At 37.7% G+C, this 15,982-nt stretch overlaps 1 protein-coding gene across 3 annotated transcripts in view; it reads left to right on the top strand.

Annotated features, from left to right (window-relative positions):
* Window positions 1–7,726, top strand: part of ppm1bb (protein phosphatase, Mg2+/Mn2+ dependent, 1Bb) — a 31,520-nt gene extending 23,794 nt beyond the window's left edge. For 2 of the 3 annotated variants that reach the window (XM_051124104.1, XM_051124105.1), the window contains exon 6: window positions 7,009–7,726. In XM_051124104.1, coding sequence (XP_050980061.1) covers window positions 7,009–7,038 — 30 coding nt within the window. In that variant the 3' untranslated portion in view covers window positions 7,039–7,726. Of the gene's footprint in view, window positions 1–435; window positions 1,250–7,008 lie in introns of those variants that run through there. The other variant, XM_051124106.1, reaches the window with a different exon arrangement.
* Window positions 7,727–15,982: the final 8,256 nt, after the last annotated feature.

The following is a 15,982-nucleotide window of genomic DNA, read 5'->3' as shown; positions in this document are numbered from 1 at the left end:
GAAGCATAACTGGTACTCAGAGATGGCTTTATATATAGGGCAGATTAAAACCCCACTATCTTTAAAAGCAGTGCCTCTGCATTTAAGATGTAAATGCAAGGCTTTTTGTGCAAGGCCTTGGCTTTGTTTGTCCGTCTGTGCTTGTGCCACTCTTGTGACGGTTTGTATTTGTATGTCCGCATCTTGGTAATGCTTACTTCAGCGAGTTTATTGCTCTAAGACTTGCGAGAAGAGACGTGTTTTGACAAGCACCTGCATCTTTTGCACCCTCGCGCGCACACACAGACGAACACACATTCGCCACCACTTATTTTATCGCTCCTCAAGCGTGCTGCTTTTTAAATGAAAAGGCAGTGTAAGGTCATGGGCAGGTGGCCCGCTCTTAGCGGGGTCTCTTAACCTGCTCTGTCCACTGACACTGGCGTCTTGCACCAGGACAGCCAGGGAGGAGCAGCCGGCGGTGAGGAGGAAGAAGAGAGCAGCTCTGCCGCCGCCCACCTGCTGGAGGCGCTACGACAGTTCCGGATCAGTCACCGAGGCGAATACCGCCAAGTGCTGGAGCAGGCGCTGTGCACTTACCGACTGTCCTGCGGGACAGGCGGCGCGTCACGGACCGACCCCAAGGAGGAACCTCCCTCTCCCCCGCCGTCCCCAGCCACTGAACCCGTCACCTCTGAGGAGGGACAGGACGAAGCCGCTACGTCACTGGACAAGCTCTCTGGCGCCCCTACTGCATGACCCTATTTAGTACCCACTAAACCCAGCCCTGCTATCAAACCCCCTTTCCCCAGACCTGCTCTCTGGCCCAGATTGCTAGGTTGCTTTTGGCAATCTTCTTCCTTCGAGCACTTCCAGTGCAGGTTTTTATGGATTCGTAATAGCACTTTGGGTCTATGTTTTGTGTTTGTGAGCTCTGCAAACAGTAGAAGTTGCAAACAGAGGAAGTTTTGCGCAGAATTCTTATCATTAAAAACCTGCTCTGCAACTGCCAGTGAGGTTAACCTTGGCATATCCCAGCTCTGTCTGCAGTAAGCACTTTCTCATATCTCTGCACTTAGCCGAGTGTTTTTAAAATGAGACATGGAGGTATAATCTAATAAAGTGTTGAAGGGATGGTTCACCTAGATGTGAAAATTGTCATCTACTCACCCTTGTGTCGTTCCAGACTTAAATGACTTTCTTCCAAAATATCTTTGTGTTATGTAGAAGATGTGTTTTTGTCTTTTCTTTTTCTTTTGTCTCTTGTTTTGTTTTTGTCCCTTTTTTCTTTTGTTTTGTGTTTTGTCTTTTTTCCTTTAGTTTTTTTTTTTTGTTTGTTTGTTTGTTTTTGTCTCTTTTTCTTTTTGTGTTTTTGTCTCTTTTTTTTTTTTTTTTTTTTTTTAGGTTCGGTTTAGTTTTTGCATAATCAAATACTTCAGCTGCAAAAAACATTGTTCAAAATACCTTTTTTGTTTTTTTTTTTTATTTTTCTTGTTTTTTTCACTTTTGTTTAGTGTCTTTTGTGTTTTTGTCTTTTTTGTTCTTTTGTTTGTTTTTTTTGTCTTATTTTTAGTAACATTACTTTTTCTGAACATTACTTTTTTTGTTTTTGTCTTAAGTGTTTTCATCTTGTTTTTTGTCTTGTTTATTTTTTCCTGTTTTGTTTGTTTGTTTTTGTTTGTTTTGACGTTTTTTTATGTTCTGTTTAGTTTGGTTTAGTTTGGTTTTGCTGTTTTTTGTTTGTACAATCAAATACTTCAGTTGCAAAAAACATTGTTCAAAATACCTTTTTTGTTTTGTTTTTTTTATTTTTCTTGTTTTTTCACTTTTGTTTAGTGTCTTTTGTTTTTTTGTCTTTTTTGTTCTTTTGTTTGTTTTTTTTGTCTTATTTTTAGTAACATTACTTTTGCTGAACATTACTTTTTTTGTTTTTGTCTTAAGTGTTTTCATCTTGTTTTTTGTCTTTTGTTTTTGTCTTGTTTGTTTATTTTTTCCTGTTTTGTTTTGTTTGTTTGTTTGTTTTGACGTTTTTTTATGTTCTGTTTAGTTTGGTTTAGTTTGGTTTAGTTTGGTTTTGCTGTTTTTTGTTTGTACAATCAAATACTTCAGTTGCAAAATCTTGCTCAAAATATCTTTTTTTTTTGTGTTCTGCAAAAGTACTCACACATGTTTGGAATGACATGAATTTGAGTGGGTAAATTCATTTTTAGTGAACTGTCCCTTTAAATACTGTCACACCCCCAAATGATTTGATCATCACCATTTCACACCCAAAGAGTTAACCCATGTAAGTAGTTAAAAGTTTAAAATAGCAATGGTCTAAGCGGACAATCTGGGTCGTGCCAAGAATACACACAACTTTTTGCTCTCGTGCCATGCGACGCATGTGTACTCCGTATCCTGGGTTGTCTCGTGGCTGATCATAGTTATAGGATATTAACGTACTGTAGTAAACATCAGGTACAGCTTCTATTATGCTCTTTATGTAGTGTGCTTGTGTGTATGTGTGTGTGAATCAAACATTTGAAATGTGAGATGAATAACTGATCAAAAAGCAATTCTTTCACCATTTAAAAGGGAACTCAATGCTGTGTGTGTATCTTCCCCTCTCTCCATATCTCTTTCATATCAGTTTATAATGAGCTGACCTCTCGAATATGATTGTCCTGTGTCTGCTCTTTGAGTGTTCACAGTTAACTCTACTATCCAGGTGTGTCCTTGAGAAAGAAGCACAAAATGGAAATGCACTGGCTTTATAAGCATGGACCGTATGAGATTATAGACACTTACACAATCATATGTTCTTGCAAAATTCTCCTGTCGCCTGTTGTGCTGATCCAATCAGTCAATGACTTGCAATGTAAAAGTCATTTATTGAAGGAGACAATACAGACTGCTTTACCTTTAGAAGAACTTGATGCAATCTACACATTAGGCAACGCTGCTACATGATCATTCTTGAATGTTTATACACTGCAGTATTTGCACAAGGCTTCTTATCTTGTTCTTATGACCCGAGTTTCTGGAAAGCAAGCTGAATTTTGTTCATTTGAGTTGTTATATCACAAAATATCTGATGTTCCAAACTGCTTTTGTTTTGCATTTTCTTTGGCGGATTTATCAAGCCATTTGGAGCTGATTACTTTGTTGATTTGGAAGTTAATGCATAACACAAACTGTATAATCCTCTTAACGGTTAGCGTAAGTGCATGCATAATGCTGCCATTGTTATATTAAACTAGTGTTACTAATATACAGGCTCAGCAGAATCAGAGAGCTTAATTGTCCATAGAGCAGTATTTGCAGATTTTCTGATTTCCTTTTTTTTTCTTCCTGGGCAAAGGTTTGTATTAATTTTGTTTCACGCTGAAGTTCGAAATAAATCAAATTCAACTATTGCTATCTGTCTTTGCTGCCATTCATTATTATATATGAGATGATACACCACATACCAAATACTTGGTGTCATGAGTGCTTTTTCTAGCTTTTGCAAGAACTTGTTCACTCGTAACGATCCTTCATAATCAGATATGGCTTATGCTCTTACTCATGAGCTTGTTAGTGGAAGTTTGAGGCTTGAGGTAAGTAAGCTTCAAATGTGCCTTAATCATTTAAAAGCAGGTTTCAGATTGGGGAAGTGTTTTCTTTAGAAATGGAAGGTTGGCCAGGCTTTGCAGGTCTTTTCCCACCCATTTATTTTACTATTTTTTTATTTATTTTTTTGTTGTTGTTTATTGACTCATCTTCCTTTTTTTCTGAATGTACCAATTAATGTATCTTCTCCAGTTTTGGTTTTATGCTCTTTTAATGTTATTGGCTAGTATTTTGGCCCACTGTCTACATTGGAGTCACCTGTAGGTTCGGAGGCACCTACACAACTCTAAAAGTTTGGGGTCTGTATTTGATGTTTTGAAGCATGTAAGGTCTCTTATGCTCACTAAGACTGCATTTATTTGATCAAAAATACAGTAATATTGTGAAATATAGCATCCGTGCTGAATACGTTCATGTGTCCACCAAAGTGTTTTTAGCCATCTTTTTACAATAGTGCTTTTGTTTGAAAACTGTATTTTAAAATGAAAACTATTCTCTTCTACACTGGCGTTTTCACGGTTTCCAAAACCATCTCCGTCCACACTGCACAAACGAAAACACAGGTCGCATGATCATTCATTCATTCAGTTTTCCCGGCGTTTTCACACTAAAACTGTGTCTGCAGTGTCTTCGAAAGTCTGGCGAAAGACAGGCGTGACCGTAGCAAAAGTTAAGCGTTTTAAAACAAAAATGCACTAGTCAAAACTTGGCATCCCTCCCCCCCCCACCCCCCAGTTGAAACACTTTGGCTGTTATGACACGGAAGTGTGATTTCACAGATAATTTATGAATACAAAAAATGTTGACAAAAAGTACTCTGACCCTTGCTCTGACCCTTGTTTTAAATAACTTCCGTTGTCATGCTTCTTGTTGTCTTCTGTTGCACATGCAGGATGTGGTGGTTAGATGGTGTAGAATTTGTTCCACTGTGATTGGACGGCTGACTAAAAAATGATAGTGATGAGTGTTGGGTTTTACCCAAAGCTGAACATTCTTAAACTTTTGGTGCTGAGAAAATCTGAATATCTTGTCCCACTCCTGGTGTTTTAATAAACGTGGCGCTCCAATGCCAGCGATAGCCTCGCGGGCTGCGTGCCGACATATAGCGTCCTGAGTTGGTGTCCCAGCTCGCGGACCTTTCCTGATCCCTCCCCCCCTCTCTCTCCACCACCTCGCTTCCTGTCAACTAAACTGTCCTATCCTTAGAAAGGAAAAAAAGCCCAAAAAAAATCTTTAAAGGGGTTATGACATGGATTTTAAAATGAGTTTTTTTGCACAAAAAAACAAACAAATAAACTGGTGGAAAAATGATTTTTAACCCCCACTCTGACCCTCTGTCTAAAACAACCCATTTAAGGGACAGATCCTTTAAGACTTTAGTTATCAGCCACTGTTATGATTGCGGTGTCACGAAACTCTCCGTGACACCGTGCCTCATTTACAAAACAAAATGTTCTGAAGTCCGAACAATCCTCGGCAATCCTGACACGATCTGGGATGCTATTAAAAATAAACTATCCACTTGTTCCTTACTCTGGGATCCTTCTGATATCTGCACAAAGGCACAAATGAGCTGTTTAAACCAAACGCTTTTTCACTCCATTTGTCTTATTGGACTGTCAGAAAGTGAATGCACATCTGTATTCTGTTTTCAGTGTAGACAAGATAGTGGCAGCGATAGTAACTTCTGTTTGCTTTTGACGCGTAATGAAGTGTCAGCCATTAAGCCACTAAATGCCGGTGGGCGGGGCCTGTGGTGAGAAGATGACTATAGACCAATTTGGAATAGACATCAGTTACAGTTGTGCACGTAGTGGTTGCAGTCAAACACTGGTAACAAGTGGAGGTAAATGGGTAAAATCCATGGAATAAGAGGAAAAAAAAACACTTTTTGTGCCTTTTGATGTCAAAATCGGAATGAAAATAATTTTTATAGGATATTGTCGTCAAAGGCGCCATTTGAAGCTAAACGCAGACATTTAAACGTACATACAGTGAATGGAAACTGCTATGATTACTCTACATTTAAAGCATAAATTTGACTTAAACAATAGGTCTAGGTCTACATAGTGTTCACATATGCTGTTCATAGGGAAGTATCGTATTAGCCCTACAGTTACAGCATGACATTATTTAAACCTATTACTGTTAACATAGCATATTTTATCTCACAATTCAGACTTTTTTTTTTTCTCGCAAATGCAAGTTTATATCTTCTAATTCGGACTTTATAACTCAATTTAACTCAAATTCTGAGGGGAAAAAAAGCCAGAAGTGTGAGATGTAAACTATTCTGAGCCGAGGGGAAAAGAGAGAATGACAAGTTGTTTTTCCCTATTAGAATTGTAAGATATAATCTCAGAATTACAAGAATAAAGTCAGAATTTTGAAATATAAGATCAAATTTAAAAAATTTATTCCATGGCTTCATAGACTGCCACTTGAAAACCAGGCTCCGCCCGCAAAAAAACATCATCGTTGTTTCAAGTCTGTAAGACTGTCCCACTATCTAACATAAATTTCGTTCAATAACAGTGCTTATCGCTGGGTGACAGCGATTTTGAACATTTTGAAAATGACATCTAATCAATATTATTTATAATCTTTTAAACTTGTATTTATTTTTGGGCTTTTTTATGCCTTTATTCGAACAGGACAGTATAGAGTAGACGGAAAAGCACAGGGTGAAGAGAGAGGGGAGTGGGATCGGCAAAGGACCACAAGCCAGGATTCGAACTCGAGTCGCTGTGAGAACAATTGCGCTATATGTCGGCTATTGGTGCCGACTATAATCTTTTAAAATGTAACTATTTTGTACCGTATCAGTGTGATGTCACTCCGGGGTTTTCCACATCCCGAATGTTTACGAACCTATAATTGGTCTATTCATCGACGTCTTGCTCTGGAGGCGATGTTTATGCAAACGACTGCGCCCGGGTGATGTCACCTTGTACCTCGGATCCAAATGAGCGTTTTTCTGAGGGTTATTATATAAATGCTTTTTTTACTGATGAAACTTGCAGGATGTATTAAGCATACAAAGACCTCTTCTATGTCAAAAGATTAAGGGAAATTTGGTTTCTCTTGTCATAGCCCCTTTCAAAAATAAACGCAGTGCTCTCATTGAAAACAATGGGGAAAATACATTAGCCTTGGGGAAAAAAAATACTTTGGTGGACATAAATATAAAAATCTTCCTGACTCCAAACTTATTTATTTATTTTTCCTATCAGAATTATGTAAAACCCTGTCGATGCTTTGTTTTCTAGTCTAAAATTCAAAAATGAGGAAAAACTCATTTTTTCTTGTCCTTCACACCCTCATGTTTCATTGTTTCTTTTCCATCCCCAGTTCTCACTAGTGAGTGTTTTTTACCCTTTTAATTTTTCTGGGTTTGCTCATTTCTTTTCCTTTCTTGTTTTCTCCCTGTCACAGAGCGGAGGTGACCTGGACGACCCCTGGTAGCCCGAGCAGCCACCGGCTTCTGAATCCACACGAGAATGTCCTCAATTCACTCAAGAAAACCCTTGCTCACACTTTTTTGGTTTCAATTCGGAGAGCGTCATAGGAAATGTTAAACAACGAGTCTGGGATACATACACTTGTTTTTTAAAAGATGAGAAAACTACAGAAATGTTATGTTTCTTTTTTTTTTTTTTTTTTTTTTTTTTTTTTTTTTTTAGAACTGCATTGTATGGTAGAGAGATTAATTTTTACTCCCCCACCCCCTTCCCTCCTGAAATCTGTGTCGATTACGAGCAGCGACGCAACTGCTTGAACAGAAGTTGCTGGATGCTAATTTGGAGGCGTGAACTCTGAACTCAGCTGGAGGAGGGCGGGGCCAGCGAGCTCTGAGAGGGACCGGGACCCTCGTTCAGCCGCGGCTCTCTTTGAACCTCTTCACACCACGCATGTGCAGCTTTTTGGAGGCATGATCTCAGTTCTCGTTCACCGTTTCTGCCGCCCTCTATTTTAACCCTGACTCTTACAGGCTCTATTCCACCAGCTGGACAGCAGCCACAGAAATGTAATGTATCTGTTGTGGATTTTTCTTTTTCTCTTTTGGGGCAGAGGCAACTTTCTTCTAGTGTCATTCATTTTGGTGCTTGCTGTTAAACATGAAAATTAAAAAAAAAAAAAAAAAAAAAAAAAATCTAAGGACGCTCTTGAAACTCAATCTTGACAGCAGGAGATTACGGCAGACACGCTCTGAACTTGGAGGAGCTTGTCACGGTGACTTCCTTACAGTCGCCTCGAAGACAGTACATAAAAACTGAACTCCTCCTCCTCTTTTTCGCAGCACTCTTCGTTCCCTGCTCTCCCCACTGAGTTTCTCCCATCAGCTTGCCTTCTGGTTTGTGGTTTTCTCTAACAAAATGGTCAAATTTCAAATAGTTTCCCCCTCTTATCATTTTGACTGAGCATTTTTAATTTTTTTTTATTACAGATTATATGGCGTAATTGGTATTGTTTGATTGCACTCACATTTGATTACAAAAAAACATTTAAAAAACCTAAAAAAAACTATATGAAAGAAACTATGAGAAGGTAGAGTATTTCTAAAGTGAAACTGCAGAAATATGTATGTGTATATAGCTATATATATTTTTTCTCCTTTAACAGCAGAGTGAAAGAGTGGGGGGCTCGCTCTCTCCTCAGACTGGCTGATAGGTACTTGAATATTCATTATGAGTGGTTCTGATTTTTTTTTTCTTTTTTTTTTTTTGTAATCCTTAACATAGGATTGTTTTTGAACCGTGCCTGTAAAAGGTGAACCATGCTGTAAGGGTGTACTTACAGGAAAGTCAGATTTGAATGAATGTACCCCTTATTCACACTGATACACAATACGTATACCTTCACGCACCCATTTGTACATGCTCATGCGTAACACTTTCATACGTGCATTTATTGTTTGATTAGCTTCATGGTATACATTCACGTTCTTACTCCATTTACTTCACATGCGAGTTTTTTTTTTTTTTTTTTTTTTTCTTCCTCTCTCTCTGCGCTGTGTGATCATCGGACAGACATGCTCTGGAGGCCTTCTTTTGTTCCTCCCTTTTTGCTTGTTTATTCATCGACTTCACCTGCTCTGGTGTGTAGCTTTAAAATGAGTGTTTAATTGAATTTTATGAGATGATTGTTTATGTATGTATATATATTTTTGCAGTTTTCCCCTCTTCTGGTACACTTGTAGCCATATGCTGGAGAGCTTCATTTTAAGATAAATAGATTGAATCTGTTTCCAGTCAAGATGGTAAAGAGATATATTTTGTGCGGTGAGTGCTCGAGGACATTCATTTGCGTTGTGTATATCGACAATTATTGATGCATAGAATAACTGAGACAAAGTATTTTATTTATTCCAAGTTTGTTGGCTTAAGAAGAGAGGGTTTCACCGGAGGGGGAAACTACTGTCCCGTGTGTTTTGGAGAGTGTGATCGAATTCTATTGCTCTCACGTCCTTCCTCTATTTCTCTCTGATTCTCTCTAACCACCCGACGAGCCCATGTAATGAACGTCCCCAGTATGATGTTGTGATGTTTCAGTAGCAAACAGTGAATATGATCTGTTCTCCTCAATAAAGGATTGCTAAAGTTTGATGTTAACACAATGACTTGCTTGTGTTTGAAATGTTATCTCAATGTTCCAGGAGGGGAATGAAGGATTCACATCTCTGTAAGTGAAATTTTTCATCTTCATTCAGGAGAACTCGGTCCACCTTATGTTTTAAAGCTATTTTCTGTGGAAGTGTGAGACTTCTGATTTATTTGCATCTGTACGGAGCAACAGTCTAACTTCCAGTTCCGGAAGTATTTTTCCCCATTCTTTTTTTTTTTTTTTCCGTAGGGATGTTTAAAAAGTGTTCATTAAAGAGTGACCCAGACTGACCTGCTATGAGGTGAATTACAACATTACATTAAGCAAAAACGTACTTAAAATCCAAATTGTATAAAAATGGTAATGTTGTTTTTTTTCCCCTCTAGGTACAAGTCTGTACTTAAGGGATTTAATAGGAAAGTTCACCCAAAAATTAAAATTCTGTCGTTATGGTAGAGTGGGGTAAGATGAGCCTTTTTTTATTTATATGGTCCTTAAGATAAGGATAAATGAGGCAGAGGTATAATGAAAGTGTCTCATGTATTTTCAGGGTGTTTCCAGAATGTATCTATGACAAAGGGTTCCAAAAATATGGCTTTTTATATAAAAAAAAATTTTTTTTTGGCTCAATTTGCCCCAGGTTAGGGGTAAGTTGAGCCAAGGCAAGGGGTAAGCTGCACCATCTCGGTGAAAACTGGCTGAATCTGATTCATATGTGAAATTTTAAAGATAATATACCTCTTTTAAAAACAAACTTAATCAAATTTCATTACCAATTTAATTTAATTTTCAATCTTTTACCTTTTCTGCAATGTCAAACAGGCCATTAGGGACTACAGGTGGAAAGATATATTCGATTATAATGTGATGAAAAGCATCTTCTGGTTCTCAGAGAAGGATTTGGTGCACTTGTACACTGTCCCTATCTAATAAACCACATGTATGTATGGGTATATATACACATGATAAATGATAAACTAAACCAGTTGCGTAATATCACATTAAGTTTATACTTCAGAGCCTTTTGGTGGAGTAAGAGAAAGTGCTGGCTCAACTTACTCCACAGCATTTGGCTCACTTTCCCCATAGCTGGCATTTTGGAACAAAAAACTAGCTAGCTTACCAATTCAGGCTCATATTTAGCTAAATGATTTGCATGGTTTTATGTTGCTAAATCACCTATAAATATTTTTAGACTTGGATACATTTTTGATGTAACAACCATTACATCTGTTATGCTAAAATTTTACTTTGACAAGCCAAAACTAGCTTTTAGAGTAAATTGTTGTCTTCCATGTGTTTCTTCTTTTCACAGTCTGGCAGAAATGATGTGTGATTACAAATAAATGGTCACATGACAGTAAAAGTGTACAGTTTCCAAGATACAGGGGATGGCTCAACTTACCCCACTTTCTCCTTATTACTCACCCTCATGTCGTTCATCTTTGGAATGCAACTTAAAGGGGTCATGACATGGATTTTTATTTATTTTAGTATGTTAATTAAGTTTTCTCCACAGAAAAACAAACAAAACAAAAAACAAATATTTAGTTGGGAAAAAAAATTAATTTAAAACCCTCATTCTGACCTTATTAAGGCTACATCTACATTAAGCCAGACTTTTGAAAACGGAATTTTCGTTTTAAAACGCTCTCCGTCCACATTAGCGTTTCAAGTGTCTTCCGAAAGTTTCTCATCCACACTGAAACGTAGGAAAACATTAAAGCTCACCGAGATGATGCAGACGGAACAGACTGTTATGATTGGCTAATGTCAGTGCGTCGGATCCAGTATCAATGCGTGTTGACAACATATGATCAAAATGAAATGGTCATTTCCAAACCAAGCATTATGAAATCATTTAGGTTGCTTACAGTTTGTGATGCAGCTGCAGTCAATTTTTCATGGTCAGCCATTAAGAGAATGAACGCCTGTGGGCGGGGCCTATGGTGAGAGGAAGACTATTCGTTGATGTGTTGCTCTGGAGGCGGTCATATGCAAACAACTGCTCCCTACTTACCTTACCTGGCTCTTAGGATCCAAACGAGCCGTTTTCTGATGGTTATTAAATAAAAGCTTTTTTACTGATAATAAGAACATGAAACTCGCAGGATGTGTTAAGCATACAAAAACCTCTTCTGTGTCAAAAGATCAAGGGAAATTTGGTTTCTCTTCATGACCTCTTTAACGTCATAGCTCACAGTAGGTCTGTTTTAAAAGGTTTATAAGTTAAATATAAATCAATTCCTCTATTGGGAAAATGTATCACATTTTTATTCCTTGGAACTCAACTCTTGACCTTTAAAAGTGCCCTCTAAAATCTCTTTGCACTACAAACTGTTCATGATGATAAAAAAATATTTTTTAAAAATCAGTATCAATTTTGCAGTATCAAGCAGCATAACAGGCTGGATGACATAACTGGAAGCCGCTAAGACTGGAACAATCAAGTTAAAAATAAGGTGGATTGAACAACAACAAAGGTGTTTTAGAGGTGTGAATGGCTATGTCAGTGGATTGACACAAGAGGGCGTGATAACTGAGTTAAACAAGTCAAACTTTCATTAGAGCAGATGTGAGTGCTGAATAAGAAAGCATGATGCGAGTTTAGCAGTTTTTAGTTTTCTTGAAGGTCTTTGATTTTTCCTCTCCCCAGAGTTGTTAAAATTTTGTTGATTTTATCATAGAACAAGAAACTGTGGTTTAGCTTTAGAGGCAGCAGCGTATTTCCTCTTGGCGAAAAACCGTTGTCTTTTTGAAACTGAAAAGATCCTGTTTCATTAAGAGGATGTATGTCACTTTACTCTGGTTGTCTGTCTGAATAAAGTGAGAAAAGATGAGGAACAGTGTTCATTACACCACAGCTGACTGCACACGCTCACCTGACTCCAGGGTGTCGAGGGGTCATCACCTCTCAACCCTTTCGCTAATCAACAGCAGCGACATCCTGAACTGGCTTTTTTTTTTTTTTTTTTTTTTTTAAACATCCTTACCTCATTACAATGTCTCCCACTGCAAAACCTAAATCCCCTTAATGATCCAGTATAGACCCACCCCCATCTAAAAAAGTGTCCCTGCGCGGTTACACAGTATTGTTTCCCTGGATCAGGATGCCAAACGTGTGGATTAAAGTAATCCACACTCTTCAGGATGAAGCGGTGGGGAACTTGACTGGATTGCGCAGAGCCTCTCAGGTTTGTGGATTGGGAGATTAAGGAAGGTGGTAAATGGTCTGAAAAGGGTTATAGGGAAGCTAGTTTAGTCGAAACACCTGTTGAATGAGGCTGTTTGTAAAAATAACAGTGTTGTGAAATGCCTGGTGTGGAGCAAAACAGGAAGTACCGGAGACGTAATTTTAAAGGGATAGTTGACCCCAAAATGAAAATGTTGTCACTTGCGCACCTTAATTTTGTTTCAAAACTTTTTGACTCTAAAAGGGGAGAAAGAGGTATTTTAGAAAGAAGTATCCTTTTTTGTACCTTTTTTATTTATTTTTTTTTTTTTGACCACATTAACTGTCACTTTATGTACATATTTTATGCGTTGGTTTATTTAATTGAATTTTTATTTAATTTTAAAATTTTTAAATAATTTTTTTAATTACATTATTTATTGGTTAATTAATTTATTTATTTTTGATGAACTGTGCCTTTAAGTTGACTGAACCAGATGTGGGGGTTGATGTTTTTTTTTTTCCCATATCACACAATGATCTTTGACCAGATTTGCCTGCCTAACAGGCCAATCACACAGAACATGTTTTTATATTTAAACATGGAGAAACAGAACAGGAAAAAAAAAAGAAAAAAAAAATCGTTTTTTTGAAGGTTAAGCTTTTATAATTGTATGTGCTGCATTTTTAGAATACCGTTTTTGTCACTGACAAAAACAATGGAAAAGCAATTGGAATGCAAAAACTTGTTCTGTTGAACGCTTCATAACTTAAAGTTTCTACATTTAAAAACACAGATTGGAGGTAATAGAACAGGGGGAAACGAGAACCAAAAGCTTTAAATTTGAATGCAGAATTGCATTTTAACACCGTGTCTACACCGGACGCGATAAAGACTGTCAAACCCATTATAATCAGCGTCTGCACTGGATGAGGTTGATGTACTGACCGGAAGTCATTCGTTTTCAATGGAGAGTACCTACACTGTAAAAACAATTTGTTGAGTCAACTTAAAATAATTTGTAACCTGGCTGCCTTAAAATTTTAAGTTCAGTCAACTCAGACAAAGTTTATTCAACTCAAAATGTTAAATTATACTAAGTGATAACTTGGATATCTGAGTTGAATCAACTTAAAATTTTAAGGCAGCTGGGTTACTTGCCCATCTATTAAGTTTAGCTAACACAAGTATCTAAGTTGTTACTTAGTACAACTTAACATTTCAAGTTGAATAAACCTATTTTAGTTGACTGAACTTAAAATTTTAAGGCAGCAGGGTAACAAAATATTTTAAGCTGACTCAACAAATTGTGTTTTTTATTTTTTACAGTGTACTACAGTATACGCACTATAGCGCGGGAGCTGCGTGGAGTTCCGATCATATGCTTATGCGGAAATTTCCGAACCGATTCGGAAGCCAGAATACACAGAGTTCAGGGAGAGCAAGACAAGCGTTTGTCATTAAAAAGTATATAAATTGTATTATTTTTATGAACGTTTGAAGCCACATTTAAACTGCATTTTGGAAGTTCAAACTCAGGGCACCATAGGAGTCCATTATATGGAGAAAAATGCTGAAATGTTTTCCTCAAAAAATATAATTTCTTTACGACTGAAGAAAGAAAGACACGAACATCTTTGATGACAAGGGGGTGAGTACATTATCTGTAAATTGTTGTTCTAGAAGTAGACTTCTCCTTTAAGTGTTTAGCTTGTTTTTGCTTTGGTTACTTGTGCCCTTTTAAACATCCAATATATAAAGCTAGCGTCATCATTTGTAACGGCCTGCTAAAATACCTTAGCTCATGAGTGTATAGAGTAAGCAGTGGGGGTCTGAGCGGTTGACCGGGAGGGTGGGCATGGGGGGTGTTAAGGATTACCCCCTTTTCCAAAGCCTAGTTACATTGCAGAAGTAAATGAGCTGTTGAAAGAATGCACCCAGGGCAGGAACAGCCGTACGTCCTGGGGGCCGAAGCTTAACCGCCACCGATTGGTGGGATTACAGAGGAAATGAGAGGACAGAGCAGGGGACCGAGAGCCAGGTAATTCAGCTCTAATTAACCACATTCACCAAGCCGCATGTATTCTTCCCCACCTTTTCTTCATTCCTGCAGGATTTGTTCCTACCTGTTGAGACACAGTTGCTGTGTGAATTCTCAGACATCATTGTTCGGAAGCAGAATGCTGCACGTTTGGATCGAGGCAAGTGTTGCGTTGAGTTTATTTGATGAGTCGTTTCGCAGGTCACCGTCGAAGATCACAGCTCCTGCGAGCAGCAGGTGTTGTAGGGCTAATGTACTTTGTGTGATAAACTTTCTCTCAGTCTCATCTGACTCCGTATTTGTCAAGTGACGTTAATTACGCCTCTCCCCCGCTACGTCTTTCTCTGTTTCTCCCTCTCTGAGCTGTCACCTCTGTGTCAGTGGATATCCCTGAGTCTCAGCATGCAGCGTCCATTGGAGCTGAATGCACCCTCCCTCTCAGCCACCGGCCCACCAGCCGGCGCTGTCCTGACATGACAGCCCATTGTGTTTGTCCAGCCAGGCCGAAACCCCTGGCCGCAGGAAGGAATTAAGAGAGGATAGGAGGGGAGAAGTAATTATGTTTAGTCACTGAATTCTGTAGATCCCTGTGTTAATTATGCGATTCACCACAAAACACTGTCAAGTCAAGTGAAAAGAGCAGGAATGCCAGTGAGAGCGGATCAGAACATGACACCTCGGAGCCCCTGTGAGGTCAGGGCAGGACCGTGTGTTTGTAAGGGTAGGATAAGCCGCTCACGTACACCAGGCTCCAATTACAGGCCTGCCCATTCACATGCGTCTCTGCTCTGCTCGTCTGGTTTGTCAGCAATTTTTTCGGAATTAATAGGGCGTGAGAATCTATGTATGCTGTAACATGCGTCTGCTGTGTAAAGACAGACTGTATGTGGCGTAACCACTCGGTGGTACATTAAACTAGATCAGGACATCCCCGTGCTCTTTGCAACTTGTTTTTAAGAGGCTCTGTAGTTCTGTAGTCCAAGGGTTTTCAAATAGGGGCCCAGGGATCCACTAGGTGGTCTGCAAAAAAATATCAGTATATATAAAGTGTGTATGTATGTATGTATTTTTAATGTGCATATATATATATATATATATATATAATGTGTAATTAATGGAATATACTAAAAACTTAATTATAGCTATAATATATTGAATTAATATCTATTTCATTATATATTAATATAATTAATATCTAACATTAATTTATCAGATTAAATTAATATACAGTATAACTGAATTTGTGTACACACACATAAATAAATAAATATACTTTTCCATAAGTAAATATGTTTTTATTACATTAATTTATTACTTATCTTAGAAAACAGTTGTATTTCTATGTACAAGTATTGTGTGTGTGTGTGTGTGTGTGTGTGTCTGTGGTTGTTTTTTATTATATATTAAATGCATATATAATAATGTATTTAAACAAGTAAAATATATTTTGTAATTATTTTCAATGTACTAATTACATAAATAGTATCTGATGTATTTATTTATTATATTACATTGATCTCATAAATTACTTATTTTAAAAGACACTGATTTAATATAATAACCTTATAATTATAAGTCATATCAAGTGTGT

The sequence above is a fragment of the Labeo rohita genome, chromosome 12 (genome assembly GCF_022985175.1).
Source record: "Labeo rohita strain BAU-BD-2019 chromosome 12, IGBB_LRoh.1.0, whole genome shotgun sequence".
Taxonomy (NCBI): Eukaryota; Metazoa; Chordata; class Actinopteri; order Cypriniformes; family Cyprinidae; genus Labeo; species Labeo rohita.
Note: the sequence above shows the minus strand (reverse complement) of the source record. Positions and strands in the feature narration are given on the sequence as shown.